At 56.8% G+C, this 27937-nt stretch overlaps 1 protein-coding gene across 1 annotated transcript in view; it reads left to right on the top strand.

Annotated features, from left to right (window-relative positions):
• Nucleotides 1-27937, top strand: part of PPP2R2C (protein phosphatase 2 regulatory subunit Bgamma) — a 137911-nt gene that overhangs the window by 80048 nt on the left and 29926 nt on the right. The window contains exons 2-5 of the mRNA XM_047856856.1: nt 2465-2562; nt 4585-4750; nt 7028-7140; nt 13788-13965. Coding sequence (XP_047712812.1) covers nt 2465-2562; nt 4585-4750; nt 7028-7140; nt 13788-13965 — 555 coding nt within the window. The remainder of the gene's footprint in view (nt 1-2464; nt 2563-4584; nt 4751-7027; nt 7141-13787; nt 13966-27937) is intronic.

Below are 27937 nucleotides of genomic sequence, written 5' to 3'. Positions count from 1 at the left end.
CACACAGCCAAGACACTGGAGCCCAGACTCCAACCCAGGACTTCCGACTGGCCCGTGAGCAGCTCGGGAGGTTGTCCCCAAGCAGGCGCCTCCACGTCTCCGGCTGCCAATGGAAAGAATAGATGTGTCCCCCTCAGGGGCCGGCGTGAGTCTCAAAGGAGGCAGTGGATGTGAAAGTGACACATAAATTGTAAATTGCCTGCAGATGTTAGCGTCTGTTACTGTGGAAACCGCCCAGCATTTAAGGACTGCGTTCGCTCTGGGCACCGGTGGTCACGTTGGCGTTTTAATTTAATAGCATTGTTATTCTTCGTCATAAAAATAATATAAATTATGCATATGTCCAAACTCATCAACTTGGATACATGAAATATGTCCATTTGTATGTATCACTTATACCCCGAGAAAACTGTTAAAAATACACATTCATTACAGAAAATTGAGAAAATGTAGAGACGTGGAAAGAGAAACAAAAATACTTTATTTCAACCATCCCAAAGCGCCCTGTGCCAACGTGGTGGGGAATCGTTCTTCGGCTTCTCTTTCCTCTGCCCGGTGTGTTTGGCATTTAGCACGGCTGTGATCATTGGTCTATATGATTAAAAACACTTTATGCACAATTTCGTACCCTGCCCTTTGCCCCTTAGGGGCTGCTGATACGATGTAGCGGGAACCCAGCTCTGAGGGCTCTGGTTCCGCTGGTCCGGGTTCAGGGCCCGCTGCCCCACGGAGGGCCCGGCCCTTTCCCAGCTCCGGGCTCCGCAGGCATTTACATGTTCCTGTACAGCCACTCTCGCTGTCTTGTCTTGTCTTTCTAAGTTCAATGAAATGTGCCTTTATCTTGATCCATGAAAATGTCCAGCCCATCATCCCGCTTCAAAACCACCTTTTCTCTTCTCTTTTCTTTTGCTGTCAAAGCCGGTATTTACCTATGGCTCCGGTGGCCAGTGCAGGACGGAAGCTGCCTCTAAAAGGCACCGGTTGGAAAAGCGAAGGGCATTTATTGAATAGAAATGCAAACATCACTTGAGGTCTAGAGTAAGAGGTGGCCGGTGCTTTTGAGAAGCAGCAAGGAGCCCCGTGTGAGTGGAAGAGGGAGGTGGGCAGGAGGGAAGATGAGGCCCGCGGGGAGAGAGGTGTTACCTTTTACTGAGTGAAAAACAAGAGGTAACAACAAACATTTTTTTTTTTTTTCCTGGCTCATCTGCAGATCTGCTGAACTAGGCTGGGTTGGGCTGGGTAAGTGGGGAGGCAGGGGCCCTCCTAGGGGCTGACTCCTCTGCGTCCCTCCCCCTCCTCCTGGGACCTTGGGCTAGCCCGGGCAGATCCTTCTGGAAGCGGGAGGGGTTCTGGATGGTGGCTTGTCTGCTGGTGTCCCATAGGCCAAAGGAGATCACACGGCCAAGCCCAGAGTCCGGGAGGGAGGGGGTCTGGGAGGGGTCTGGCTGGGGCTTGCCCAGCCCTCAGGGGGAAGGCAACACCAAGTTCTGTGCGGGTGCTGGAGGGGAGTGACTATTTGGGCTTCCGATGCGGTCTGCCTCTGAGGACCAGAGACCACTCAGGCTTTAGACCACTGAGACCTTTGCTTTTTACCCTGAGGTCAGATGGGTTTCGGGTGGGCCCCCTCTTGCTGTGCTGGGGCTAGCTTATAGCAGGAGCAGGGACGAAGCCAAGATGTCCTTTCGCGGGCTGTCAGAATCTTGCGGGGGCGAGAGGTGGGGAGATGTGGGTGGAGTCTGGGTGTATTGCAAAGGCCGAGCCAGTAGGACTGGAGGTGGCAGGGGAGAGGGGCAGAGAGAAAGGGGTCACAGAGACTCCCAAGGCTGGGGCCCGACCGGGGCTGGGGGGTATGGAGCTGCCACCACCTGAGAGGGAGGCTGCAGAGGGAGGCTTCGGGAGGGAACAGCGTCTGGTTTTGTGGACCCGCGGAGGGTTTCGGGCATCACTCTGGCAGCTGTGGGAGAACCGGGCAGGGGCTGTGATCATAGCTGCGGTTTGTCGGAAAGTAGGTCCACCGTGCTAAAGCCGGATCAGAGATTCTGGTGCCTACGGAGTCCGGGCCAGGAATGTGAAGCTTAAGGGGGTCCCACTGACGGGGGGCTCATGCGGGGCAGGGCGGACCACAGTTGGTCCCAGGGGCCCCCAGAGTAGGGCTAGTGTCCAATTTGTAGCCCGGTCTCCCGGCCAGCACGTGAAACCCCCAAACTGCCTCTGGAAGCACGAGGGGGAGGAAGGTAGGAAGCAGGAAGGAGACAGAGTAAAGCCCACGGACAGGTCCTGCAGCCAGCGGGGAGGGGACAGGGGGACCACTGGCCCCTCGTCAGGGCACCTGACCCTCGGGCTCCTGCTTCCAGATGGTGGCACAGCCCAGGGGTGCATTCTGTGCGGGTGGACCCTAGTTCTGTGGACCTGCGCAGTCCTGGGGTCCTAACGAGCCACGCCTTCCTGTCTTTCCCCCCCACAGCTGATATCATCTCTACTGTTGAGTTCAACCACACCGGAGAGCTGCTGGCCACAGGCGACAAGGGTGGCCGGGTCGTCATCTTCCAGCGGGAACCAGAGGTGCGGCCGGACCTGGTGGTGGCGGGAGGGGGGCTACACCCAACGCGGGCCCTTGCTCATTCTGCCCGGGATCCCTGAGAGGCACTCAGGACGGGCTGTTGTCCTGGCATAAGCCTGAGATTACTGCCCTGTGCCTGGGTGAGCCGGCGCTGTCCCAGCCAGAGGTGGGGGGACAGGAGGACTGGGTTTTCTGCAGGGGTCAGGCGGCGGTTGGCGATGAGGCTCAGCCCCAGGCCTCGCCCTGGTGAGGTTTGTTGTCCAGCAGAATTCTGGGTAAGACCGGAGTGGCCTGGATCAGCCCACCCGGGGTGGGGGGGGGGTACTGTTTCTGAACCACTGAAAGAAGCCTCATGATAAAAAGGCCCCCATTTGTTGAGTACCTACTGTGTGCAGTCCCCTTGCTATGCTCTTTAAGGACGTTTCTCATTTAGTCTCCACTGCCCACCCCAGAGGTTGGGGACCGACACCCATTTTACAGATGAGGACACTTGGAGAAGTCGCCCAGCCAGTGAGCAAAGACCAGGGATTGAAATCAAGACGCCAGCCTGCCTCCAAGGGGTGGTGGGGGGAGGGGCGGCATCCCACACACCAAACCCGTGCAGGGATTAGATGCTGAAGACAGGATGGTGAAAACCAAGGGGGTCGGGGAGGGGAGGGGGAAGGGACAGGAGAAAGAGAAGTGGAGGAGGGGGCGATTGAGAAGGAGAGAGGGGAGGAGGGAGATGTTGCAGACGCAACCCTGCTCCATCCAGCTCCGGACCTGATTGAGGTCAGACTTCACCGTGCTCACCCCCGTCAGCCTCCTCACGACAGCCCCAGTGGCACAATCAGGGGCCATTAGTGGTCTCATTTCACAGATGGGGAGACCGGAGCTCAGAGGGTGTGAAATAGCTTAGCAAGGACACATAGCCAGAGAGTGGACAGCTGAAAATCGGTCACCCATGCACCGTGGCCGGAGCGTGCTGATTTCACGGGGACCGGGGTAGCCGGCCGGGGATCACAAAGCTCCTTTTTGCAGAAAGAAATTAAATCGCAAGATGCAAGTTTCTCAACTCTGAATTTTTCTCCTGTTAATGGTTTTCTTTATCCTGGTCCCGCTGACCTTCGTTGCGGGCAGCGCTCACGGGACAGAAAGGGAGTTAGCCAGGCATCCAGGGGAACTTGAAAGCTTTCCGGAAGCAGGACAGGTGTGGAAACATAGCAGTAGATGCTTTTGGAGGAAGTGCACAGGAACCTTGAAATCGTGCGTGGTGGAATGTCTCCGCTTTGCTCCCAGGCAGGTTATACTTCTGGTAGAAGCTTCATGTTGTCACATAAACTGAAATCGTCTGCTGGGACAGTTGTCCCTCTGCCCGCAATGGATTCCCCACCACACTTTGAGGGATCTACCGCGAGGGTCCGTGTTGGGAGCTTGCTGCCTAAACCGGGGTGGGCCTGCCGAGGAAAGTCACGGGGACGTGACTGCCATTGCGGGATATTCTGCCACAGTGTAGTATCTGTTTCAGAGCACGTTCATTCCTCAGGTCAGGCCTCCTGAGTTGGACACTCAGACTGGAAGAGGAGGCCAGAACCTTGGCCTTGGTGTCAGACCTCAGAGGCATGGGTGACAGCACCTAGTGGACACATGGCCTTGGGCGGGGGTGGTCAACTCATCTCCAAGCCTCCGCTTTCCCGTCTGTAAAGGGGAGATTCACGGTGCCCACCGCAGAGGGGCCGTAAGGCTAGAACAAGACGAGGAGTGAGAAGCACTTAGCTCAGTACCCAGCACATAGTAGGTGTTCATCAAATGCGATGAGGTAGCCCGGTTGCTGCCGGTTTTACTTATTGGACAGAGAAGGAGACAGGGCTTGGTTTCCTTTGGCCCTGGCATCGGGTCTGCGAGCTCTGCTGGACACGGGCCGCCTGGCAGTCGGGCTCTCTGAGGGTTTGGTCAGGGCGTCCCTCACCCCTGCCTGGGGGGCTGCTCCCACCCCACCCCTGCCATTGCGGAGCTCAGGTCTCCTCGTCTGGGTTTTCTTGCAGAGTAAAAATGCGCCTCACAGCCAGGGCGAGTATGACGTCTACAGCACCTTCCAGAGCCACGAGCCGGAGTTTGACTATCTCAAGAGTCTGGAGATAGAGGAGAAAATCAACAAGATTAAGTGGCTTCCGCAGCAGAATGCCGCCCACTCCCTGCTGTCCACGAACGGTGAGGGGCCGCCCGCCTGTGCCCGCCCTGGGCCGTCAAGTGCTCTTTCCCACCTCGCTTAGGTTGTGAGCATTTTCCCAGGTCCCGAGAACCCCAAAATCATACTTTGAGCAGCGCGTGAATTCCCTGCGGTGACCCCGCTGTGTCTTAGCCTTTTCCCCTGGCTGGGCATGAGGCTCGTTCCCACGATTCCAAGCAGCTGAGTCAGGAATGGCTCCGTGATTACTTTTTTTCGGGGGGCCTGGGGGGAGCTCGATAGTCCCAGTGAAGGAGGCAAGCTTAGGTCTTCTGCAAGAGTGCGGCTGCCACTCTTGGGGGTGGGGTGGGCTGCAGGACGGGCACGGATTTAGGAGCCTGGCTGGCCACCTGACCCTTCTGCCCCAGGGAGAACGCGTGCGCCCCCAGGCCCCCGGCTTCCTGGCCAGACTCCTTGCTTCCCTGAGCCTCGGTTTCCCCACCTGGGCAGCAGGGTGGATGATGCAGCTCCCTCCCTTGTGTTGTGGTGAGGGTGATGGGAGGTGACGCCCCCCCCCCCCCCCCCAGCACCCTGAGACCAGCCAGTCCTGCTGCAGTGTGCGTGAGCCTCACAAGGCGACACCACCCGTCTCCTCCATCAGAGCCCAGACTCGGTGCGGCTGCTAAGGCATCCTTGAAATGGCCCAGACTCAACCCCACCGACCCAGCCTTGTGCCCAAAGGCTGCCCTCCCTGCCCCTCGCCTGGCCACCCAGCCCTACCATCCATCCTTATCCCGGAGACCTCCACTGGGTGTCACCTTCCACTGAGCCCTCGCTGACGTCTCGCCTGAGCCTGGGGTCCCTCCTGCGGTCGGTCCCGGCCCCTCCCTGCCCCAGGCCTGCCCTCCAGGAGCTCCCGCTGTCCTCGTCCTTCACTGTGCCACGTGCACGATCTGAGACCCCCTCAGGGGTGCCTGGCACGGGGTCATGTTCAGCCGGCACTGGAGCAGAGGCAGCGTGGACCTCCCCGAGGACGGGAGACCCTAATGTGGTTCACATCCTGGTCCTGCCACTTCCCCATCTGAACTGTGATGGGTGCGCCTGCCTCGCGGGGGCCCTGGGAGGACGGAGTGATGTGAGGCCACAGTGGGTTTAGAGCAGGGCCGGAGCTCCTGAGCCGCACGCGTGGTTTCCCTCTACCCGTGGGAACAGGGTGCGTCATTCTCCTCCTGCCCTTCTGGAGGGAAGGCAGCTTTAGAAGCTCCCTACCCTCCCACTCTCAGAGCTGCTCACCACCCCCCCACCTCCTGGGTTTCAATCCCAGCCACTCCCTTTGTTAATGCATGTCTTTGGGTACATATCAAGGGTTTAGTCATCTCAGTCGTCTCCCTCTTCGTTCTCCTGAGCCTGACGGTGTGTGTTTGAGGCACAGGAGCGGCTGGCGTTCTCCAGAGAAACGGGACCGAGGCGTGTGGACGGATGTAACGTGTAGATATAGATACACAGAAAGAGGCTTACGTTGAGGGGTTGTCGCACATGATTGTGGGGGCCGGCAGATCCAGTTTGCAGGGCTGGCTGGAAGGCTGGAGAGCCAGGGAAGAGCTAACGTGGCCGCTCAAGTCCGAAGGCCATCTGCTGGCAGAATTCCCTCTTCCTCAGCGGAGGTCAGTCTTTTGTCCTTTACGGGCTTCACCTGATTAGATGAGGCCCACCCACACAATGGAGGCCAGCCTGCTTTCCTCTACGGGTTTAAATGTTAATTCCATCCAATAAAAAAAAAAAAAAAAAAAAAAAACCTTCAGAGCAACACGCACCTACGTTTGACCAGATACCAGGATAGCCTGGCTTCGCCACGTTGACGTATAAAAGGAAGCATCACAGCTACTACACGACCCTCCTGATATTCGTGGCAGGATTTCAGAGAAGTGAGGCCACTGGGAACCTGTCCTCTGGATGGGCGGGGTGCTGCTCAGAAATGTGGGTCACCCTCCTTTGTCTGCCGCTGCAGAGCCTAAAAAGTGAGAAACTGCAGTGGTATGCTGTCTGGACGTGGCTTTAGACTTGGCCAGCTGCCCTCAGAGGTGCCTTCCCTTTTGACCCGGGAGTTGTCCCTTGGGATCAGTTGTGAGGAGGCAGAGATCGAGGACAGATACCCCGTTCACGGCCGTGTTCAGCGCATGGGTGCACAGGAGAAAGAACCTGCCTGTCCGAGAGCAGGACCCCGGTCAGGTGATTCCCGGATCAGCGCTCCCCTACCTCGTGGCCCGTTCCCTGTGCTGGTGTTCATCACGTATCCCATTTCATTTGCTTTGTTTTTAAAGATAAAACTATCAAGTTATGGAAGATTACGGAACGAGATAAGAGGCCCGAGGGATATAACCTAAAAGATGAAGAAGGGAAGCTTAAAGATCTGTCCACGGTGACGTCGCTGCAGGTGAGATGTGGACCACGGAAGGTTCCAGCAAACGGGAAGCGGCGCATGCTTCTGTTGTTAAACGGGGAGGATTTTAGGACTCGGAGGGCCTTTGAGATTTTTGCCAGAGCCGGGTTCAGGTCCTGGCTGGGCTGCTTACTCGTGGGGTGGCCGCGGGCTTTCTCCCTGCTGGAAGCCTCGGTTTCCCCACCAGCAGAGCTGGGATGGTCATGTTTCTCCCGGAAGTGTTGTGCGGATGAGGCGGGAGTGATGCACGTCCAGGAAGCGCTTGTGAACTGCAGCTGTGGGTGCAGAGCAAGTTCTAGAACCCCTTGCTACACCGAGGGGGAAACTGAGGCCCAGAGACAGGCAGCAACTCCCCCAAAGCCGCTGCGCCGAATGAGTGGCAGAGCCAGAAGAGGAGAACCTGGGAGGGGAGCTTTGTGTGGATCCCAAGCCCTTTGTCGAGGGACCGAGGGAGGCCTGGAAGGCACGGTTCTCCACAGCCGGTATGGAGGCTCGACCCAATGCAGTTGTCTTAAAAGAGGCCGGGGAGGTTAAGATGGAGGGCCTTGCTGAGGCCACCTCCTGTCCCCACATGCTTAAAAGGCGAAAGAGCTCCTCTCTCTTCCGGGGAGGGGTGTGAGACATGGCAGAAAGGGTAGTGGAGTCCCAGGATCTGGGTTCCGATCCTGCCTCGGCCACCTCCTGGCGGTGCGCCCCTGGGCAAGGCTCTCTGCCTCCGCGAGCCTCCGACTGCTGATCTGGAATGAGAATAAGCACTTCCGTGGCGAGCGTTGTGTCTTCCGGGCACTCTGCCTGTAATGACTCAGTCCTAGAACGTGGGCACATGATTATCAGCCCCGTTTTACAGATGAAATGAGAAATGAATCCAAACCCAGGGAAGTCGGGCTCCAGGATGGGCCTCCCGGTCTCTTCCGTGAAGCGAGAATGAGACCCCCACCTCGTGGGAGAGCCACGGGAATGGTTAATGGTGTCCTGCTGGAGGACTCCGTGAAAGTCTGCCCCTGTCCTTCTCCAGGGCGGCAGGAAGCCTGCTGAGGCCATCTCGGCTGTCCCTGGCTTCTAGAACTGAGCCTGGAACATAGTGAGTGGGTGCTTTGTTCACATTTGTTGAAGGTGATGCTGGTGCACGGCTAATTTGGGTTTATTCATTCATCACACACTTGGAAGCACCTACTGTGTGCCCAGCCCTGCTCTAGGCACTGGGAGGCCTCGTTGAAACAAAGAGCCTAAGGGAGGGATTGGGTCTGAGTCGGTGTCCCTTGCTCCTGGGATAGGCCGGGCTCAGAGCAAGCGGCCTGAGTCCCGTGCAGGTTCCATGTTCTAGCCAATGTGGAAAGGCTGGGTCACATCATCCGAGCTGCCTGTCCTCCTGGGTGAGGAGGACACAATTCACAACGACAGCTGTCCGCTCCAGGCGGACAGTGGCGAGGCCTGGCGTGGGGGTGTTAGCGCCTCCCGCGGGCTCCCCAGCCACTCCAGGTCTACTCGATGCTGGTCAGGTGGCTGTAGACAGGGCCCTGCTGTGTGCCTCAGTCTCCTTGTCCGCAAAATGGGGGCGGTGACTCACCTTCTCTGAAACAGCTTAGCATACGCGCTCCCTAGGTGTCCGGCAAATTGTCGTTAAATATGGAACGGTAATCAGTGTTGTTCCCGAGATGGAGAAATAAATATTTAAACATACTGGCCTCTAAATGACTCGCAAATTGTGCAAATAAATTCTGAGGAAGTCAGGAGGCCAATTAGCTTCAACATTGACTAATGGGAGTGACGGTGCCCCCCGCCCCACCCCCCAGCCCCACGAAAGTGTATGAGGGTTTCATCTGTGGGAAGGATACAATTATCACCTCTTGATGGGCCTGGCATTTGCGGCAGAGCCGGGGGCCCATGGGAATCGGGTTTATTTCCCTCAGCGTCTGAGACTTTGCTCTGTATTTCACTCCCGTCCCCAGATGGCCCTTAGCCGTCCCTTGAGGCTGGGGGAGAAAGGAGAAGGAACGAGGGCATTTGGGTCTTTCCTCGACTCACCTCTTCCGTGTGTCCTCCCATGTCACCCAAGCCACCCAGCCCCGTGCAGCTCTTGACGCGATCCCTGCCGCTCATGCTGGAGGCTGGCGCTGTTATTTACTAACAGACTACTCTGTCCTTGGCCCTGTGCTAGGTCCCTGGGGGTCAGGCACATGGAGTCACCCCACACTGGCGGTCGCTGCTGTGACAGACGCACAGGGAGGCCTTTCTCTACCTTGTTGATTTGGCGTACTCCTATTCATCCTTTAAAGCCCTGTTCGCCTTCTCCTCTGTAAATCATCCTTCTGCGCACTCCAGCCTTCTGTATCCACAGTGTTCTGTCCTTAGTGTTTATGTGACGGCCCTCCTGCCTCTCACCTTGACTAGACTGTGGCTTCTGGAAGTGTTGAAAGGCGGGGAATGTTTTATTCATGGGACACCCAAACCTTCAGGGCATATTTATTTTCACTCTTCCTCTCCTTTAAGGAGAGGCTTTCAGTGGCTTTGAAATATGGTTTGGGGGTGGCAGTGAATGGCTGGAGCCCTGATGTAGCCCAAGTCCGACGGGAGGAAACAGCGTGGCCAGAAGGAGGGGAAGTGGACTGAGATCCAAGACTTTGCGAGGCCAGTGGCGCTCTGACCTTCTCCAGAAGCAGGTGCGACGTGAGAGAGTCCAGGGGTCCCCGAGGCAGACGGTAGCTCTGCTTTGAGGGAAGGGAAGATGAGGAGCTGATCCAGAATAGCCGACACATGGGGAGATGTGCAAGGCGGACGGCCCCCTAAGAGGCCCGGGCACCCGACATCACCTCCCAGGCCGAGAGCCTAGAAGCTCAGGCACAGAGCCGGCGACACAAGAATGGCCCAGAACCAGGCAGACAGGCGCGCCAATGTGGCACACACCCACACTCATGCACACACATGCACACTCGCGTGCCCCACTCACATGAACACTCACACACCCATGCTCGCACATGCACACGTAGGCACATGCATATACTGGTACACACCCATGTTCATGTACCCACACATATGCCTGTGTGCACATACTCTTATACACGCATGCACGTACACTCATGCATATACTTGCACACACCCGTACTCGTGCACACACACACCCATACACTCGCACATATGCACGCACTCTTACACATGCATGTACACACAGGCACACACATGTACATGCATGCACGCACACATATAGTTGTACACACCCACATTCATATACCCACGCATATGCCGATGTGCACATACTCTTATACACACATGCACACACACACATGCATATATTTGCACACACCCACACTCGTGCACACACACCCATACATCGCATATATGCATACGTGCACACGCACTCCATACACTCGCACATATGCACACACTCTTATGCATGTACACGCAGACACACACATGTACATGTATGCACACACACATATAGTTGTACACACCCACATTCATATACCTACGCATATGCCGATGTGCACATACTCCTATACACACATGCATGCACGCACATGCATATATTTGCACACACCCACACTCGTGCACACACACCCATACATCGCATATATGCATACACTCTCTTACACGCACGCACACACATGTACTTGCACGCACCCACATTCATGCACACACACACCCATACACTTGCACATATGCATATGTGCACACGCACTCCATACATTTGCACATATGCACACACTCTTACACACACATGCATGCACACACAGGCACACACATGTGCATGCATGCACACACATATAGTTGTACACACCCACATTCACGTGCACACACACCCATACACTCGCACATATGTATACGTGCACATGCACTCCATACACTCTCACATATGCACACACTCTTACACATGCATGTACACGCAGGCACACACATGTACATGCATGCACACACACATAGTTGTACACACCCACATTCATATACCCACACATATGCCGATGTGCATATACTCTTATACACGCATGCACTCATGCACATGCATATACTTGTACACACCCACACTCGTGCACACACACCCATACATTGCATATATGCATACATGCATACACTCTCTTACACGCAGGCACACACATATACATACACGCACACATATATAGTTGTACACACCCACATTCATGCACACACACACCCATACACTTGCACATATGCATACGTGCACATGCACTCCATACACTCGCACATATGCACACACTCTTACACATGCATGCACACTCAGGCACACACATGTACATGCACGCACACATATATAGTCGTACACACCCACATTCACGTGCACACACACTTATACACCAGCACATGTGCATACTTGCACACCCCCTCACTCATACACACATACACGCAACTCACATGTGCACACGCAGGCACACACAGGCACACGCTCATACTGCATTTGCATCAGAAGGAACACTTAGTGTTCACCCACCCCTACTGCAGCTCCAAAGCTGTCACCTCCCATCTCAGCCGTCCCTGGGGAGCTTGAGGGACACAGCCCATTCGTTCACTCACCTGTTCACTCATTCACCCAAGGACCTTGCCGTACTGGGCCCTGGGCTGAGGACCAGAGTTCCAGAGGTGAACCAGGGAAGACACAGCGTGCCCCTCACTGGCTCCCAGGCCACCGCAGGAACAAGACAGCCTCGTCACGTGGTCAGGGCTGTGACAAACTGGCGACTCCAGCGAGCCCCTGGCTGGCCTGAGAGTGAGGTGGACTCGGGAGGTGCCCTGGGAGGAGCTTCTCAGGCCCCATGTGAGCCTGAGTCCAAGCCGCCCAGCCCACGGCAGCCCCTCTCCTACGCCCCCTCCTGCCTGCCTGTCCAACCTGGCCCCACCCCTGCGGCCCTGTCACCCCATCCCCGCACCTGTTTTATTTTTCTAAATAACACCTATCGCTAAATCTCACTCTCACACCACGTACACACACACACACACGCACGCTCGCTTGTGTATCAGTCATTGTTTTTCTCTCCCACTCGAGGACAAGCAGCCCATCGGCCACAGTGTGTCCTCACCCAGGATCCTACCCGGTCATCACTGCCCCAGGCTCAGGAGGCCTGCAGTTAGCCCACAACGTCTGCACGGCCCATCTCCAGAATCCCAAGGTCTCGTCACGTGGAGGCCGGCCTCGCTGCCTCTCTCCTGGACGCAGTCCCCATCGCCCCTGCAGCAGGCTCCACCCTGGCCCGCGCCGGAACCCCCGTGGCTGTGTGAGGCCTCCCCCCGCCCCCCCACACACCCCATCACCTCCTGAGGAGGACCATCACGAGGACTCATCATGTGCTCAGCGCCATTCTAAACGCACTTGACCTGCGTTAACTCGTGGGTCCTCATAGAAGCCGCTGAGCTTCTATGCCAGCACGCCTTTCTTCACAGATAAAGAAGGTGAGGCCCAGAGAGCTGAGTTCCCCGGTGAGGGTAACACTAGTGGGCGGCAGGGCAGGAGGGTTTCTGGTCTCCGCCCTGCCACCGGGATGCCCTCGGGACAGTCACACCTGGCTCTGCATTTCCTGACGACGACTTCGACAAGTCAGGGTCATCTTGGCATCCAGTCTCCCCATCCGGGACGTGGGGAGGGCAGTGCTAGTCCCTACTTCCTGAGCGTCGAGCGTGGGCCAGGCCTGGGAGAGATTGATGAAGCCGTGTCTGTGTGCCCGTCTCCGTACCTTTGAAGACCTCACGGTTTACTGGAATGGAGCGTCGTGCCCGACACACGCCGTGGTACACGCTAAGAGCTTTAGCAGAGAGGTGGTGGGGGTGAGCAGGCCCGTGCCCCCACTGCCAGGGCAGGCTAAGTCTCCGGGCCTGCTGCGTCTGGGTCTTACAGGAGGAGTCGGCACGACCACGTGTTCAAAGAGGGTGAACGTTTCAGGCGGAGGGCGCACAGGGAAGCCAGGCACGATACCAATGCTGTGTCAGGGGCCCCTGACACCAACCCTTTAAGGTGGGAGTTTATAGGAGTTAGGCTAACGCCAGCAGCTGTAACAAATAGCCCCGGCATTGCAGGGCGGAAGATGCCAAAATGTACTCCTCGCTCATGGAAAGGTCCTGGGTGACACATGACTGTCCCACAGAGACGCAGGCTCCTTCCATCCCACGGACCTTCATTCCCAAAGCTTGGCTCCTCACCTTCCAGCAGCGGAAGGGGGAAGGGGGTGGAGAAGACTCACCTGCCTCTGAATAGCCTTGGCTCACAAGTGCCAGGCGCCCCTGTGCTCCCATTCCCATGGGTGAGAACCAGTCCCGTGGCCACACCCAAATTGCAAGGGCACCTGGGAAACGTAGTTCTTGTCCAGGCCACCACTCGCGAGGAGGGAATAAAAATGGTGGATAATCGGCTGGGGTTGCCACGGTATCATCCCATTTTAGAGGTGAGGAACCTGGGGTGCGGAGGGGTTCAGCCACTGCTTCAAAGTCACACAGCAGGCTCAGAACCAATCCCGGGAGGCGAAGCTTCCCTGCAGGGCTGGCAGGCAGTGCATGCTGGCCACAGGGCACTGCTTATGTGCACCTTCCCAGCCTCCAGCTTTGATCACGCGGCCCTGGCCTGCCGTTTCCTGCCTTGGCTGCTGGCCCTCCTGCACTCCCCCCATCACCTTATCGCCCTGGGGACCGCCCCTCCTCTGCAGGTGCCCGTGCTGAAGCCCATGGATCTGATGGTGGAGGTGAGCCCACGGAGGGTCTTTGCCAATGGCCACACCTACCACATCAATTCCATCTCCGTCAACAGCGACTGTGAGACGTACATGTCGGCAGATGACCTTCGCATTAACCTCTGGCACCTGGCCATCACCGATAGGAGCTTCAGTATCCTTTCCAGCTGCGGGCAGGGGGCTTCTGGGTGGGGGCGGTTGGCTCAATTGTAAGCGAGCCGACTTGGGGGCTTCTGCTTTGGTGCAACGTCTCCAGTGAGTGAGTGAGGCCCGGATTTGGAACCACGGTGAGTTGCTTTATGAAGACTTTAAAGCCGTGGCTGCCGAGGGTTCTGTTCGTCCCCTTGCCTTCTCCAGATGGTAGTTTCCCATGTCATTCTGGGACCTCATCAGGGGCCACGGAGGAGATAGAGGCCTGGGGTCAGCCCTCCTGGGTTGTGGCCCAAGGCAGGGGCTTCAGTGCTTGATGAACAGCCTCGGGGTCTCAACCGGGGCTTAGAGTGACAGTTGAGGTGTCACCTGTCCGGTTGGATGGGACCAAAGGGGGACCCTGCCTGGTGGTCCCCTGTGTCTAGGCAAGCTAGGGGCAGTCCTGACCCCACTGATAAGTGGAGAAAGAACTCTGTACAGAAGCCAGGCCTGGGAAGGGCCGCAGGGGACAGACCAGCTAGGGTTGCTAAGGTGTCGGGCCTTGCAGACCAACAATAATAATCATACACAGTGCGGCTCTCTTCCTGGCCTCAACACGTGTTCACGTTCACTCACATCACCCTGACAACAACCCAGGAGGTAGGTGCTATCGTGACCTTCTTTACAGATGAGGAAACTGAGTCACGGGGAGCCCCAGTTAACCTGCTCAAAGCTCACACCTAGCAAATGTCCAGCCCAGGCCCCCCAGCCCCGGATCCCCATGTCCAACCTTCATGTCCAGCTGCCCTTTGTGAAGGATGCCTCCCAGGTGTGCAGTGGCAGGGGGTGTGAGGCCCCCCACCTCCAAGAGCTCTCGTGCAAGCTGACGGTCTCCAGGTGTCCGCTCTGTGCGGGGTGCCGGGCAGTTCCTGCCGTGAGAAGCTCCCAACACGGGCTGTCATGCCTGCTATTGCTCCCGCCTCACCGGTCAAGAGTGGGTTGTGTCCCTCGGAGCAGAAGCCAGGACTGGCCGGGAGGGCGTTTGGGAGCCAGAAGGAGCAGCCTGGAAGGTCTGAAGGAGAAGCAGAGGGTAGCAAACGACTTCTGAGGGCCGAGAGCCAGGCACCTGCCAGAGGCCAGTGGGCAGGGAGACCCTGGGAACAGGGAGAAGGGGGCTCGGAGGGGCAGAGAGTAGCACCCGCTGTTCGCGAGCCCAGCAAGAGGATGTAGGGCAGATGTGGGGCCTCGCGGTCAACGTGAGCCTCTCTCTGTGGGAGTCTCACTCTGCACATTCAAGCTCGCTGACCTTGGCGAGTAGCCAGATCTCCGGGAGCCTCGGACTCCTCACCGGCCCCTCCCCGCTGGGACTGCAGGGTGCGCGTTCAGGGAGCCCCGCCGAGATGCACCCAGCACGGGGCTGGTGCTCTGCGTGTTGGGAAACGTAAGCGTCTGTCTCCTTCCTGCCCCGAGGGAGCGAGTGCGATGAGCCTGGAGGGTGGAGGTGGATGGTCACAAAGGTTCGAGGAGGAGCTGACGCTGGAGCGGCTTGGAAGGAATGGAAGCTCAAATTTGGCTTGGTGGACAGGGCTGGGCTGGGCATCTGCCTGACCTTCCCGTTCAGGCTGAAAGCCTGGTAGGTCCCACCCCCTCCCCGATGGGAGAGCTTCAGTTGGTCAGGACTCTTCTGTTGCAAGGGTTAGAACAGTTCATCCCCATTGGCTCAGGCAAAACAGCATTTGTCGACTTATGGACCGTGAGAAGGCTTCAGGCACAGGTGGATTCAGGGGCTGAAACAATGTCATCGGCTCTCTCTCTCTGCTTCTTGCCTCTGCTCTCTGCTCTAGAGGCTTGTCTTAGGTGCCACGTGGCGGCAAATGGGGGCACATGTCCTGCCCTCCCAGAGTAAAGTCCAAGAGACAAGAGACCAGTTTTCTGTGAACTGTCCCACTATAAGCCCCCAGATGGCACCCCATGGGCTCTGATTGGGCCTCAGGGGCACCTCCGAACCCATGACTGGGGTGGGGGGGGATGCAGTGCTCTCACTGGCCAGGCCTGAGTCAAGGGTGCTGGAAGGGGGTCAGTGGGGGGCGATCTCCTGCCAGGCACTGCCCCAGCAGTTGGGGGCCCCCACGGCGGGCCACACAGACAGACGTCCGCTGCCAGGTGTGAGGTGTGGGCCAGCCGCCTAGCAGAGTGAAACGAGTCACATGGGAGCCCCAGGTCTGCACACGGGGTGGGCGTGGGACTCGCGTGTACCTGCAGCGGGCCGTCCTGGGTGCTTCCTCCCAGCGCCGTGCGGTGCACGGAGCCGTTTGCCGTCATGAGCTCGCCTGGTGTGCGTGTTGGCATGAAAGCCGCAAAGCGGTTACGCATCATCAGCCCGTTTTGCAGATAAGGAAAGAGAGGTTCCAGGAGACGGGGGGCTGGGCTGACGGGGGCAGACCTGGGACTCGCGCTCAGGCCGCCGAGGCCTGGCCCCAGGCGGCTTGGCCTACCCTTGGGCTGCCCACTGCAGCCACCCTCCTGGTTTCCACTCCCGGGCTGCTGTGAGGATTCGGTAGCGTTGTGAATGCCCACGGCCCTTAAAACCTGTAAAGCCCTGAAGCCGTGTAAGGGCTAGTGTATCATTCATTCATTCAGCCATTAAGGCCTGGTGCCTCTTCTGGCCTGGGCTCCGTGCAAGCCCCGGGACACAGAGGCAATGGAAGAACTCGGCCCTGCCGGTGGGGGCCTCCTTCCGCGTCAGGGACGTTGCGCTGCTTTGGTGGGCATGGCAGGGCGAGGATGCTGGGGGGGGCCGGGCTCCTAATGTCAGTGGTTCCAGAAACCCCCTCACGCCTGCTCCTGTGTCTGTGTTCCTTCATTTTCCCAATGTTTCTAGTTTCTATTCATTTTCTTAAAAAAAAATTTTTTTTTTCAACGTTTATTTATTTTTGGGACAGAGAGAGACAGAGCATGAACGGGGGAGGGGCAGAGAGAGAGGGAGACACAGAATCGGAAACAGGCTCCAGGCTCCGAGCCATCAGCCCAGAGCCCGACGCTGGGCTCGAACTCACGCGAGATCACTCGAGATCTCCCGAGATCGTGAACTCACGGACCGCGAGATCGTGACCTGGCTGAAGTCGGACGCCCAACCGACTGCGCCACCCAGGCGCCCCCCCAAAAAATTTATTTTTTATTAGAGAGAGAGAGAGAGAGAGAGAGAGCGTGTGAGCAGGGGAGGAGCAGAGAGAGAATCTTGCTCGGCACAGAGCCCAGCTCGGGGCTCGATCCCACGACCCTGGGATCGTGACCTGAGCCGAAATCAAGACTCAGACGCTCCACCAATGGAGCCACCCAGGTGCCCCTCTGTTAATTTCCTTTAAATCAAGTTGCTTTCTTTTTTGTCTTTTTGTCTAAATTAACGTGTCCTAAATGCGGCTGCCATAAGTGAAAATAAAACCTATGACCTATCACAAGCGGGATGAAACGGTGAAGACAAATGCTATGAGAACAGGACAGCAGGAATAAAATCGTCCCTCCGCCCCGGCCAGTGCAACTTCCTGTGACAGTGGAAATATCCCAGCTCTGGGCAGGCTGGTAGGTAGCTGCCGGCCGTGTGTGCTGGGGGAGCGCCTAAAATGTGGCTAGGTTGACCACGGAACGGAGCTTTTTATTTAGTTTTGTTTCAATTAATTCAGATTTCAAGTTAAACAGCCACCCGTGGTGGCCGAGCTGGACGGTGCATGCAGCCTCTGTTGGAGGCCGGTTCTCAGTCAAGGATGGAGATGAAAACGTGCTTGAAGCCAGAGCACAGCAGCATGGAATGGAGGCTTTCTCCCTTCTCCATCAAATGGATTGGAAAATAATTGGAGGCTTTTCTCAGTGTATGAATCTGTGCTGGGAAGGCTGTGCCTGCCCCTCTCCTCGCTGGACTGTAAGCATGGGGCAGGGGCAGCACTGCTCAGCCTGGGGGGCTTCCTGGGCTGCGTGTGTGTGCCGTGGGTGGACTGGATTCCAGCGGGCAAGCCTGGAGGCCAGGAGCCCAGCGGGGAGATCCAGGGAGAGACGGCGATGGGCCGGCAGCGTCACGGCCATGAGCAGGAGTCCGTGGAGTAGTGAGGCAGGAGGCCGTATCGTGATTGTCTTTTGGACCAACGTGGCCACAGGACGTTGGAACAGGCTAGTTGTGAGTAAGAGAAGAGGGTTGATCCGCCACAGGACTGCAGGCCCAGTTGTCCTGAGTCCTCACTGGCGGCTGTGCCTCCTTGCCCTATTTAAAAATTTTTTTTTTTTCAACGTTTATTTATTTTTGGGACAGAGAGAGACAGAGCATGAACGGGGGAGGGGCAGAGAGAGGGAGACACAGAATCGGAAACAGGCTCCAGGCTCTGAGCCATCAGCCCAGAGCCCTACGCGGGGCTCGAACTCCTGGACCGGGAGATCGTGACCTGGCTGAAGTCGGACGCTTAACCGACTGCGCCACCCAGGCGCCCCTCCTTGCCCTATTTAAACACACAGATTGCGCCCCGTCCGCGTGTTGGAGAGCATTCACGGCTGTATTTGCTGAGTACCTGCTAGTGCCAGACGTTTGAATTAGCTAGGCAAAGTCCCCTGCCCCCCTGGAGCCAGCAGACAATAAACCATTAATATAAGGAACAAGTGACAAACCCAGCATGTCCATGCAAGCAGCGGACAAGTACCGTGAGCCCACGGGGCGCGGCGGTGTGCATTGTGTCGAGCCCTGTCTACCTGCGTGGCCGCGGGTGTGGGCTGGGTGGGGGCTGCGTGAGCCGGGGCGGTTGTTTGGCCAAGTGAGGGTGCCTTGCAGGCAATGGCAAAAACGACGACTGACCCTAAGGTCTAGGCCAGGTGAGGAGGAGACGGCTAGTGACCAGAGAGGAGCACGCGTCATTGGGGGGTCCCCCTGGGGACCCAGGAGTCTTCCCTGGCTGCAGGTCCTGCCACATAACGGCACGTTAGACGTGTGTGCTGCCTCTTAATTTTGTGAAGGTGAACTGGCTGATCGGAATATAAAGACGGGCCGGTGCCTTGAGGTGGAGGAGTGTGCGTCCTGCAGAGCTGGGCCCCGGGCAGCCCCCGCCTGTGGGAACAGTACCCTGGAGGGAGACAGAAGGAGTGGAGTGGAGTCTCCAGGGGTGGGTGGTTGTGGAAACCTCCCGTTCAGACCGATTCATCAGGGAACCACGCTGTACGTCGCTCCCTGTGGCCCGCTGCTGTTTTGGCCACCAGAGCGACAGGACACGGGGGCCCGGAGCAGAGACCGGCGCCCGCCCCGTGGAGGTCGGCCTCCCTGGCGGGGAAGGTCAGGTCTATTGGCTGCGGGTGTGATGATAGGTTCCTACGCGGCCGAGTGATTAGAAAAGGTGTTTCATTTCCACCGCGAGAGGAGGCCGGCAAGGCCTGCTGAGCTGGGGAGTTGCTCCGAATCTGGACACCCCTCTTGTGCCCGTAACTCCTGGGGGCTTCGGCACCTGGGGCTTCCCATTCCTTCGACTCTCGCCCTCCGGTGCCTTGCCTTGCCCTGACACTGCTGTTCAATGTCAAGGCCACTGGAAGTTTGCTGCTGTGGTACCCCCTCCGCAAGTCGGAATGTAACACCTTCAGTCTAAGCAGAATTGCTTTGTACTGAAGGTTTTAAGAGACGGGAAAACTTCTTGAATGAGGGAGAAATGGTGGGTGTCGTTTTGACCGGTGAGAAAAGGTGGTAAGAAAGCTCACTCCGAGGCCCCTTCCTCTGCTAATTTGAGCACTGGTCGTTCTGAGCAGAGGGTGGGGGGCCTGGTGCTTACTGAGCCCCTCTGTGTGCCGGGCACACGCGTGATGCAGCGTCTCCTTCCTCTCCCTCACCCACAAGCTAGACAGAGGTGCCAAGCCCTTTCCACTTCCCCCCTGGATGGCTCTGGAATCATGCCCTCCTCTCCTTCTCTGCCAAAGGCCCCACTGGGGCCGGACCATTCCTGCTTGGCCTGTTGCCCGGATCCCACGTTGCCCAGCCAGCCGGCCCTCTGCAGAGCTGTGAGAGTTGCTCATCAGAACCTCTGATCTGACCTCATCAGGCCCCTGCTTAAAGCTCAGTGGTTCCCGTCAGCTTCTGGAAAAAGTCGAAATCCTTCATCGGTGCCCTAGGGCTCTTCATAACCAGCCCCCGCCCACCTCCCCAGGCTCCTGTGTATCAGGCTTATGTACACCTTCAGGCCATTGGGTTTCCCTTAATGTTATGGGAGGGGTTTAAGAGAGGGGGTGCTCTGTCTTCTGCTGGTCCTTCCTGGGATCATTCTTGCTCCCTCTCAGCCTGGCTGGCTGCCATGTGGCCATAAGTGTCACCCATAGCCCCCTCTGCTCTGTCTACTCTGCACCCCTCCTGGGCTATCAGAGCCCCTCCGGGCCCACACTTCCTGGTCACACTGGGCTTTCCTCGTCTCTTAATATGACCGCCTCTTCTATTTTCTGGTGAAACCCTCAAGATTCAGTGCACCCAGTCTTAGCCCTCTCTGTACCCCCATGTATAATGCAGGGTCCAGCACATAGCAGGTGCTTATGAATGGTCATACACGGTGACTTTGGACAGAGGAGTTCCAGTCTCCATCTGGTCTTAGGGATGTAGACACCTCGTTGTGAATCTGGGCTCCAGGGGCCTCAGAGATCCTGAACACTAAAGAGCAGTGGTCTGGGCTCTGGGGTCTGGCAGACCTGCGCTCAGATTCCTTGTTTAACCCCCTTGGCCACCAATTTCCACCAATGTAAAATGGGCCACATTCCTTATCCTAAGGATATTTGTAAGGAATGAAGAAATCACGCACATGAAAGGCCTGGTACTACTCGGGGCCCAGCAGGGGGCCAGTATTTCCCTCCTGAACAACAGATGCTCAGATATTTAAGGCTGGTTCTCATAAAATCCCTGCATTGTTTCTGGTTGTCAAAGCCCCTTTTTTAGTCCAGCACTGTGCCCACATCTGTTTAAACAACCTCTCACATCCTTTAATACCAACATTTGAGACAGTTAGGCAGCTCTGAGCGATTTTTCTTGAGCTTGATGCTTCTTAAAGGTAACAGATTGCACAGAGGGTCTCAGCTGATGGGCCTCTGCTTTATTTTTAGCACTCGGAGAACTGTGAAGATGGTTCAATTGATTTTTCTCCCCTCTGAGCGATTTCTCATGGTGGAATCTGGCACTGCACCAAGCCTTGGTCTGGAACAAATTCCTAATTGCCATTTATAGAGCAGGTCCTGAAGCTAGGTGGGATGGTGTGGCAATAATTAGGGGTAAAGGCTCCAAACCTCGGTCAGCACACTGCTGCCTGTGGGCTGGGAGTGTTCCCCATGCTGAGAGCAAAGGAAGGGACTTGCCGAGGCCCCTCCACGTGCCAGGGTCTGTGATTAACGAAAAACCTGGAGCTTGGCACCCAGCCTGCCTCGCTCACTGGCCACCCTGCCAGTCACTTAGCCTTCCTCAGCCTTGCTTTTCTTGTCAGTTCAGTGGAGTGTGACTCCTGTGCTGGGGGCTGTCAGGGTAGAATGGCTGGAGAGCACAGGGCCTGATGTACTGTAGACAGCCCACCCTGGCCCTGACCTGCTGTCAGGCACCCTACAGGCTACCTTCTTCCATCCTCCCCTAGTACCACTCTGCAGAGAAGGAACAGAAGCATCTGCTCAGAAGTGCTAGAGTCTGAATCCCCCACATCAGTTTCCACCCAGGAAGCATGTCGTTAAGCTATTAGCACACCACTGTTTTGGGGGCTCAGCAAAGGCCAGGCTTCCCAGGGGCTGAGCCCCGGTGCAGCTGTCCTTGGTGCTGACCCTGAGCTGAGCGCCCACGGACCTGTCCATGGTGCTGACCCGGGACCCAGCTCTCGTGCAGCTGTCCGTGGTGCTGACTCCGTTGTCCGCCAGAGCATCATCTTCCTCACCACCTCGCACACCACCTCGCACACCACTGTCACCTCTTACTGAACACTTACTCTGTGCAAACAGTGCTCTAAGCACATTGCACGTATTAATCTATTTAATCCCCCTGACAACACTGTGGAGTAGGCATTATTGACATCCCCCTTTCGCAGACGCAGAAAGTGAGCCACAGGAAGGTTAAGTAATTACCCAGAGTTACCCAGCTGGGAAGTGTCAGGGCCTAGGATTCAGACTTGGGGCCTCTGGATGCAGAACCTATGCAATTCACTGTCATGCCACACTGCCTCTCAGTCATGATAGTGACAACCCCAGAGCAGCCACCGTTACTCCACCTTCGATCTGCAGGCACTTGTGCCTTAAACCCTTAGAGCGACTCGCCTGTGTTGCTGTCATTCCTTCCATTTTGTGGGTGTGGAGATGGGCTCGGAGAAGTGGGTGCATTTGCCCATGGCCCGTCCAGCCCCATCAGTTCAATGATGTTTCCTGGCTCTTTTCTTGGATCCTAAGGGAGAGCAGGTGCTTTTCACCACACTGCAGGACAGAGTAGGGGTTGCTTGGTGGCAGAGGTGACACAGGTGGCTGAGTGCACAGGCCATAGCTGTAGTTTATTTTTATTTTTATTTTTAAGTTTATTTATTTTTGAGAGAGAGAGAGAGAGGAGCAGAGAGAGGGAGAGAGGGAGCCCCAAGCAAGCTCCACGCTGTCGGCGTGGAGCCCGATGTGGGGCTTGAACTCACGAATCATGAGATCATGACCTGACTCGAAATCAAGAGTTGGACACTTAAACCACTGAGCCACCCAGGTGTCCCAACAGCTGTAGGTTTCTAACATACCCCCTAATCGTGGGGACGTGAGACTCTGCCGTGCTTCTGATCCCTCCTGAAAGGCCTCCATGGCATTTCTGTGACACACTCCTGATTAAAACCCCCTTGACCACAGTCTGGAGCCCCGTCTCCCACCCTCTCCCCGCATTGGGGCTCCAGCTGACTGCCGTGTCACAGCTCCTCAGCCTTCTGTCTCTGTCTCATGTGGAACTCCCCCGCTTTCCCTCGGATGATCCTACTCTTCTCAGTCCTCGGCTTGATGCCTTTGGCTCCCCGAATCTCCACACCAGCTCAGGGCCTTGCCAAAAATCCTATCCCGTACACCCTGTGTGTCTCTCCTGGGGGAGTATCGTGGGTCTCTCTGGTGTCACTGCTGGGTTAGAAGCCCTGGGAGAGGAGGTCAGGATGGGCTCCAGTTTGCCCTTTCTTAGCCACCCGGGTGTGTGTCCCAGCACTGTCTTGCCTAGGGTTTCTGTCTCAGCTCTTAGGAGCCAAGGCATGCAATTCAGCACAGACCCCCAAGTCCTTGTTTTTTTTGGGGGGCGGTCCATTATTGCACGCCTGGCAACCAGCTTAATTTTGTGTTTTTCCAGAGGAAGAGAAAGCCTCTGATTCTGATTTGATAAACTTTAATTATTGCTAAAGGTACTAACCTTGCGCTGGGGACTTTTAAAAAAACACACGTATCTCCACATCACTTTATTTTATTTATTTTATTTTAATTGCTAGGGCCTCTGACTTACGGCATCTCATTAAATCTTCATCGTAGCCCTGCAAAACAGATTTTATCAGTGCATTCTACAGATGAGAAAAGCAGGGTGCAGAGAGGTTGAGAAGGTTTCTGGAGGTCACACAGCTGTTTACGGTGGAGCTGGCCTGTCAAGTCCCAGTCTTTGTGACTCAGAACTGAGTGCTCTCTCCCTGTCCAAGTACTTGGAAAGGACATAAGCTGGCTTGTGGTAGAAGTGTGCAGACTGGCTCAGCACATGGAGAAGACCTACAAGGGTTTCAGTGGGCTTGTACAGTGAACGTTTACCCAGAATCCCCCTCTCTCCATGGCCCTGTATGGCTCCGGCGATCAGGCTCTTCTCTCTGAGCAGGATCACACCATCACAGTAAGTTTCCGAGAAGAGAAGGGAAGAGGCTGTCATGGGCTGAATTGTGTCCCACCAAAATACATATGTTGATGTCCTAAGTCCTAACCCCAGGACTTCATAATGGGATTGCATTTGGTCCTTAAATGGGTGATTAAGGCAAAACAAGTCTGCTAGGGTGGGTCTTAATCCCAAAGGCAAAACAAGTCTGCTAGGGTGGGTTTAAGCCACTCATCTATGACATCCGCTGTGGCAGCCCGAGCAAATTCATACAGAGGCAAAGGTTGCCAGGAACCTCGTACAGAATCTGATGTGGTTTGGCCAGAGTGCTCATGGCTCATCTTTGTAGCTAGGGCATCTCTTGGAGAAAATCTTCTGAAAAAATCAGCTCTGCTGGCTGTGCCCCAACAGGACTGTGTCCGTGTGCAGGAGGCCTTCTGGGGCACCTGCACACCCAGTGTCCCTGGAGAGCCTGTCAGGGAGGCTTCTCGTGGCGTGGTCCTTGGCAGAACTGCCTCTGTCCTCACTCGCTAGCTGCTCAGTCACCATGGGAACCGCCTCCCCCATCCTGATTGCCTGTTCCCGCAGAGACATCTAGATAAACCATGCTTTGCTCAGTTAAATCAATGGAGCCCAAGGCTGCATCTTTCTCATTACTGAACTCCCCCACCCACGCTGTTGGCACCCACCTTGCAGGGTCACGGGCCAGTCCAGTGTGCCCCAGCAGCAGGGCCCTGCGGTTGTGTATTGGGTGGGGATGCACTTAGTCCAGAACAGAGGGCATGCGGGGAGAAGCGCCGCCTGGGAGTTAGGAAGCCAGGACTCTGTCCCTGCTCACCCATGCTCCACACGTGGCCCTGCACAAGCCACTCCCTGCCCTGGCCTCCTTCGTGGGAGTGGAGGGTGGGCGGTCTTTCCCACAGGGATGCGAGGTGCCTGGCCCGTGGGTGCAGGGCCGGGGGCTGCCCTCCACAGCTCTCTGAGGCTGTGACAGTGTCTCCAAGCTCAGTTAGTTGCTGCGTCTTCATAGAGCCATTTTTTTGTGACCTTGCCACCGAAGCCTGTCCTGATATTCGTGAATATTTGTGTCCTTCTCTGATGGTGATGGGATGGTTTTCATATCCGTTTCTCCCTTGAGCTCCTTCTCAAACAAATCAGTGACGTTTATTCATTTCATGTGCCGGACTCATCTTATGGCTGGTGGAGGAGTGTGGCGCTTTGTGCCTGTGCCCACACCCTGCACAGGTGGGAGAGACAAAGATCGGAAGAAGGAGGGCCGCTGGAGGTGGAGTGACCTTCTCCCCGACATGTCAGAGGCTCTCTGTGTGGGGCCTCCTGGCGTTGCAGCTCCGGGCACTGAGGGCTGGCAAACGGTTCTCCACGCTGATGTGACCCTGCCTGGCTTCAGGCCATCAGACCGTGCCTTTGGCAGCAGGAGATAAAGGAGTTTCTATAAAAATCTCTGCAAACCCGATGACTCAGCAGAAGGCCTGCCTGGATTAGATGCCGGTGTCCTTGGCAATAAGAGCTACAGACTTTGCTGTAGGGCGGGACAAACGGGCCTGTTTTCTGAGCTCCGCCGACACCCCCCAGGCAAGGGCCAGAGCTCACAGGGCTGTGCCAGGCGCCGGAGGACATCCTCATGCTGGGGGAGGAGCCAGGCCAGTGAGGCTGTTTTACACACTGGTCCTGTGTGGGGGTCAAGAGGGAAGGTTCCTGCTACAAAAGCAAGATCGCGGTTCTTCTTCTTGGCCCTGGGCCAGCAGAGAACAGCCCTGGGGGCCAAATCCACCCGTTCATAAAGTTTTATGGGCTCTCGGCCACTCCCATTCATTTACATGCTGTCTGTGACCCCGATAGAGCAGGAGGGTTGAGTATCGAGGTGAGATCTTATGGCTCCTATTCCTAAAATGTTTACTGTCTGGCCTCTTACAGACATTTCCTGCCCTGGATCTAGAGCAACACACCCACTCACACTTGGGCCCTGAAGGAAGAGGGATTCATCGGATGACATGGGGCAGGAGCCAAAGGCTTCAAGGAGCCAGAGACCTCCTCCTCCAGGGGGCGCTGGCCCCTCCATGCCCACCCAGGCGGTCAGGGGCCAGGGTTTATGCTTCTCACCCCTGCTCTGCTTTGCCCCATCACACAGTGGGTGTATTGCCAGCTCTGGAATCCGACTCAGTCCCAGGCTGCCCGCCCCCCGCCTCTGCCGAGTCCCCAGAGAGTGGCTTTTCCTTACTGAGCCTCTATTTACTCGTCCACGGGCTGGGGTACACCCCATTCACCGGTGGAGAGGTTTGAGCAGGACACAGATGTGAAGCTGGGCTGGAGTTATTTATTTCTGTGAGAGAGAGAGACAGAGTACGAGCAGGGGAGGGGCAGAGAGAGAGGGAGACACAGAATCCAAAGCAGGTTCCAGGCTCCGAGCTGTCAGCACAGAGCCCGACGTGGGGCTTGAACTCCCAAACCATGAGATTGTGACCTGAGCCGAAGTCAGACACTCAACCGACTGAGCCACCCAGGTGCCCCGTGCCAGTCCCCTCCTTAAAGGACTCCCGCCACCACCACTCCCCTGGCCTGGAGTCTCCCTGAGCCCTACTGTTCATCTCCACGTGAAGGGCTTCTTCCCCTTGAGAGGGTTTGACACTTCCTGTACCCACCCCCAGCCTGGATTGGAGGGGCCTGAGACGGGCTGGTTGGTTCATTGACTCCAGCGGCTGTTCACTGGGCACCTGCCATGTGCCGGGCACTCCTCTAGGCACCGAAGGTGCAGCAGCGATCCAGACAGGGCCCTGCCCTCGCTGGGCAGCTGGGCAGTGAACAAATAAGCATGATGAGATGTCTGTGGCACTCGTGCAATGGCCGGGCCACTGCTCCCCAGCTCCCGGGAAGCATGAGTTTCCCGTGGATGTCAGAACAAATTTCCACAAACTGGCGGGGTGGGGGTGGGGTGGGGCTTACAACAGAAATCTACGCTCAGTTCTCGAGGCCAGAAGTTTGCAGTCAAGGTGCTGGGAGGGCTGTGCTCCCTCTGGAGGCTCCCTCCTGCCTCTCCCAGCCCCTGGTGGCCTCGCGCCTTCCTGGAAAAGTACCTGGTGCTCAGTTGCGGGGTGTGACATCGAGCAGGTTCACCTTCCCTCTTCCTTCTCCTCCTCCCCCTCCTCCTCCTCCTCCTCCTCCTCCTCCTCCTCCTCCTCCCTCCGTGACCTGCTCCTCTCTCCACCTACCTGGTCAGCAAACTTAGTTGCCAAGGTGTGACTGGAGTTTAAATGCACGCCCATCACACAGTTGGAGCACAGGTATATGGAAGACAGAACATGAATAATTCATCCGGCTTTGCCAGGGGGAGGGGCTTGCCGATGAGTCTAATTTCGCTCGTTCCCCAGGGAGGCCGGTTTGCCGTAAACCTCGTGAGGCTCCGCGTACGTGTGGGATTCATGCAGCTGCCCGTGAAATGGGGGAGAGGCCACCTGGGGGGTCAGTCCTCCAAATGAGAGGGTGCTCCGGGATCATGCCCAACGCCTCGTTTCGCAAATGGGGGACGCTGAGGCTTGAGGAGTGTAAATGACGTTTGCGTGCGGCCCTGAGCATCCGAGAGAGAGCTGAGACCGGATGCTCAGCCCGGGGGCCCCCGGCTTCTGACCCAGCACGGGGCCTGCCAGAGTCAAAGCCCCCACTTCAGGTCACGTTTGGACCAAATGTCTCACAGTCCACGTGCACAAGGCCACATGGGTGTGAGTCAAGGAGGAGCGTTTGCGCTGTGCGTTCCGTTCGGGCTATAGTTCAGGCCCGGCTTTGTGATGGGATGAAGGAGTTCCACAGTGACAGCCCCACTCGGCAACTAATCCTTTCACACACCCGCCTGCACCCGGGAGGAGCCAGGTAGCAGGTGCAGGGCGGGTTCTGTGGCAGGCTCAGCAGGAGGTCTTGGAGAGGCTGATCGCAGGGGATCAGGCTGGGTGGCCATGCCCCGAAGGATGCCGTGCTGTCCTTGACATGCAGGCATGGCTCTGGCCCTGGGATGCAGAGGCGCGGGACCCCATGCCCGGCCTCAAGGACCCCTTGCCCTGCGGGGGCCCCAGCACATTAGCTGCCACTGTGGCTTGGTCTTCCTCCGCCCGGGTCGTGCGGGAATGTGTTTCACGTCCATCTTTCCCTGGCACCCACTGTA

The sequence above is a fragment of the Prionailurus viverrinus genome, chromosome B1, assembly GCF_022837055.1.
Source record: "Prionailurus viverrinus isolate Anna chromosome B1, UM_Priviv_1.0, whole genome shotgun sequence".
NCBI lineage: Eukaryota > Metazoa > Chordata > Mammalia > Carnivora > Felidae > Prionailurus > Prionailurus viverrinus.
Note: the sequence above shows the minus strand (reverse complement) of the source record. Positions and strands in the feature narration are given on the sequence as shown.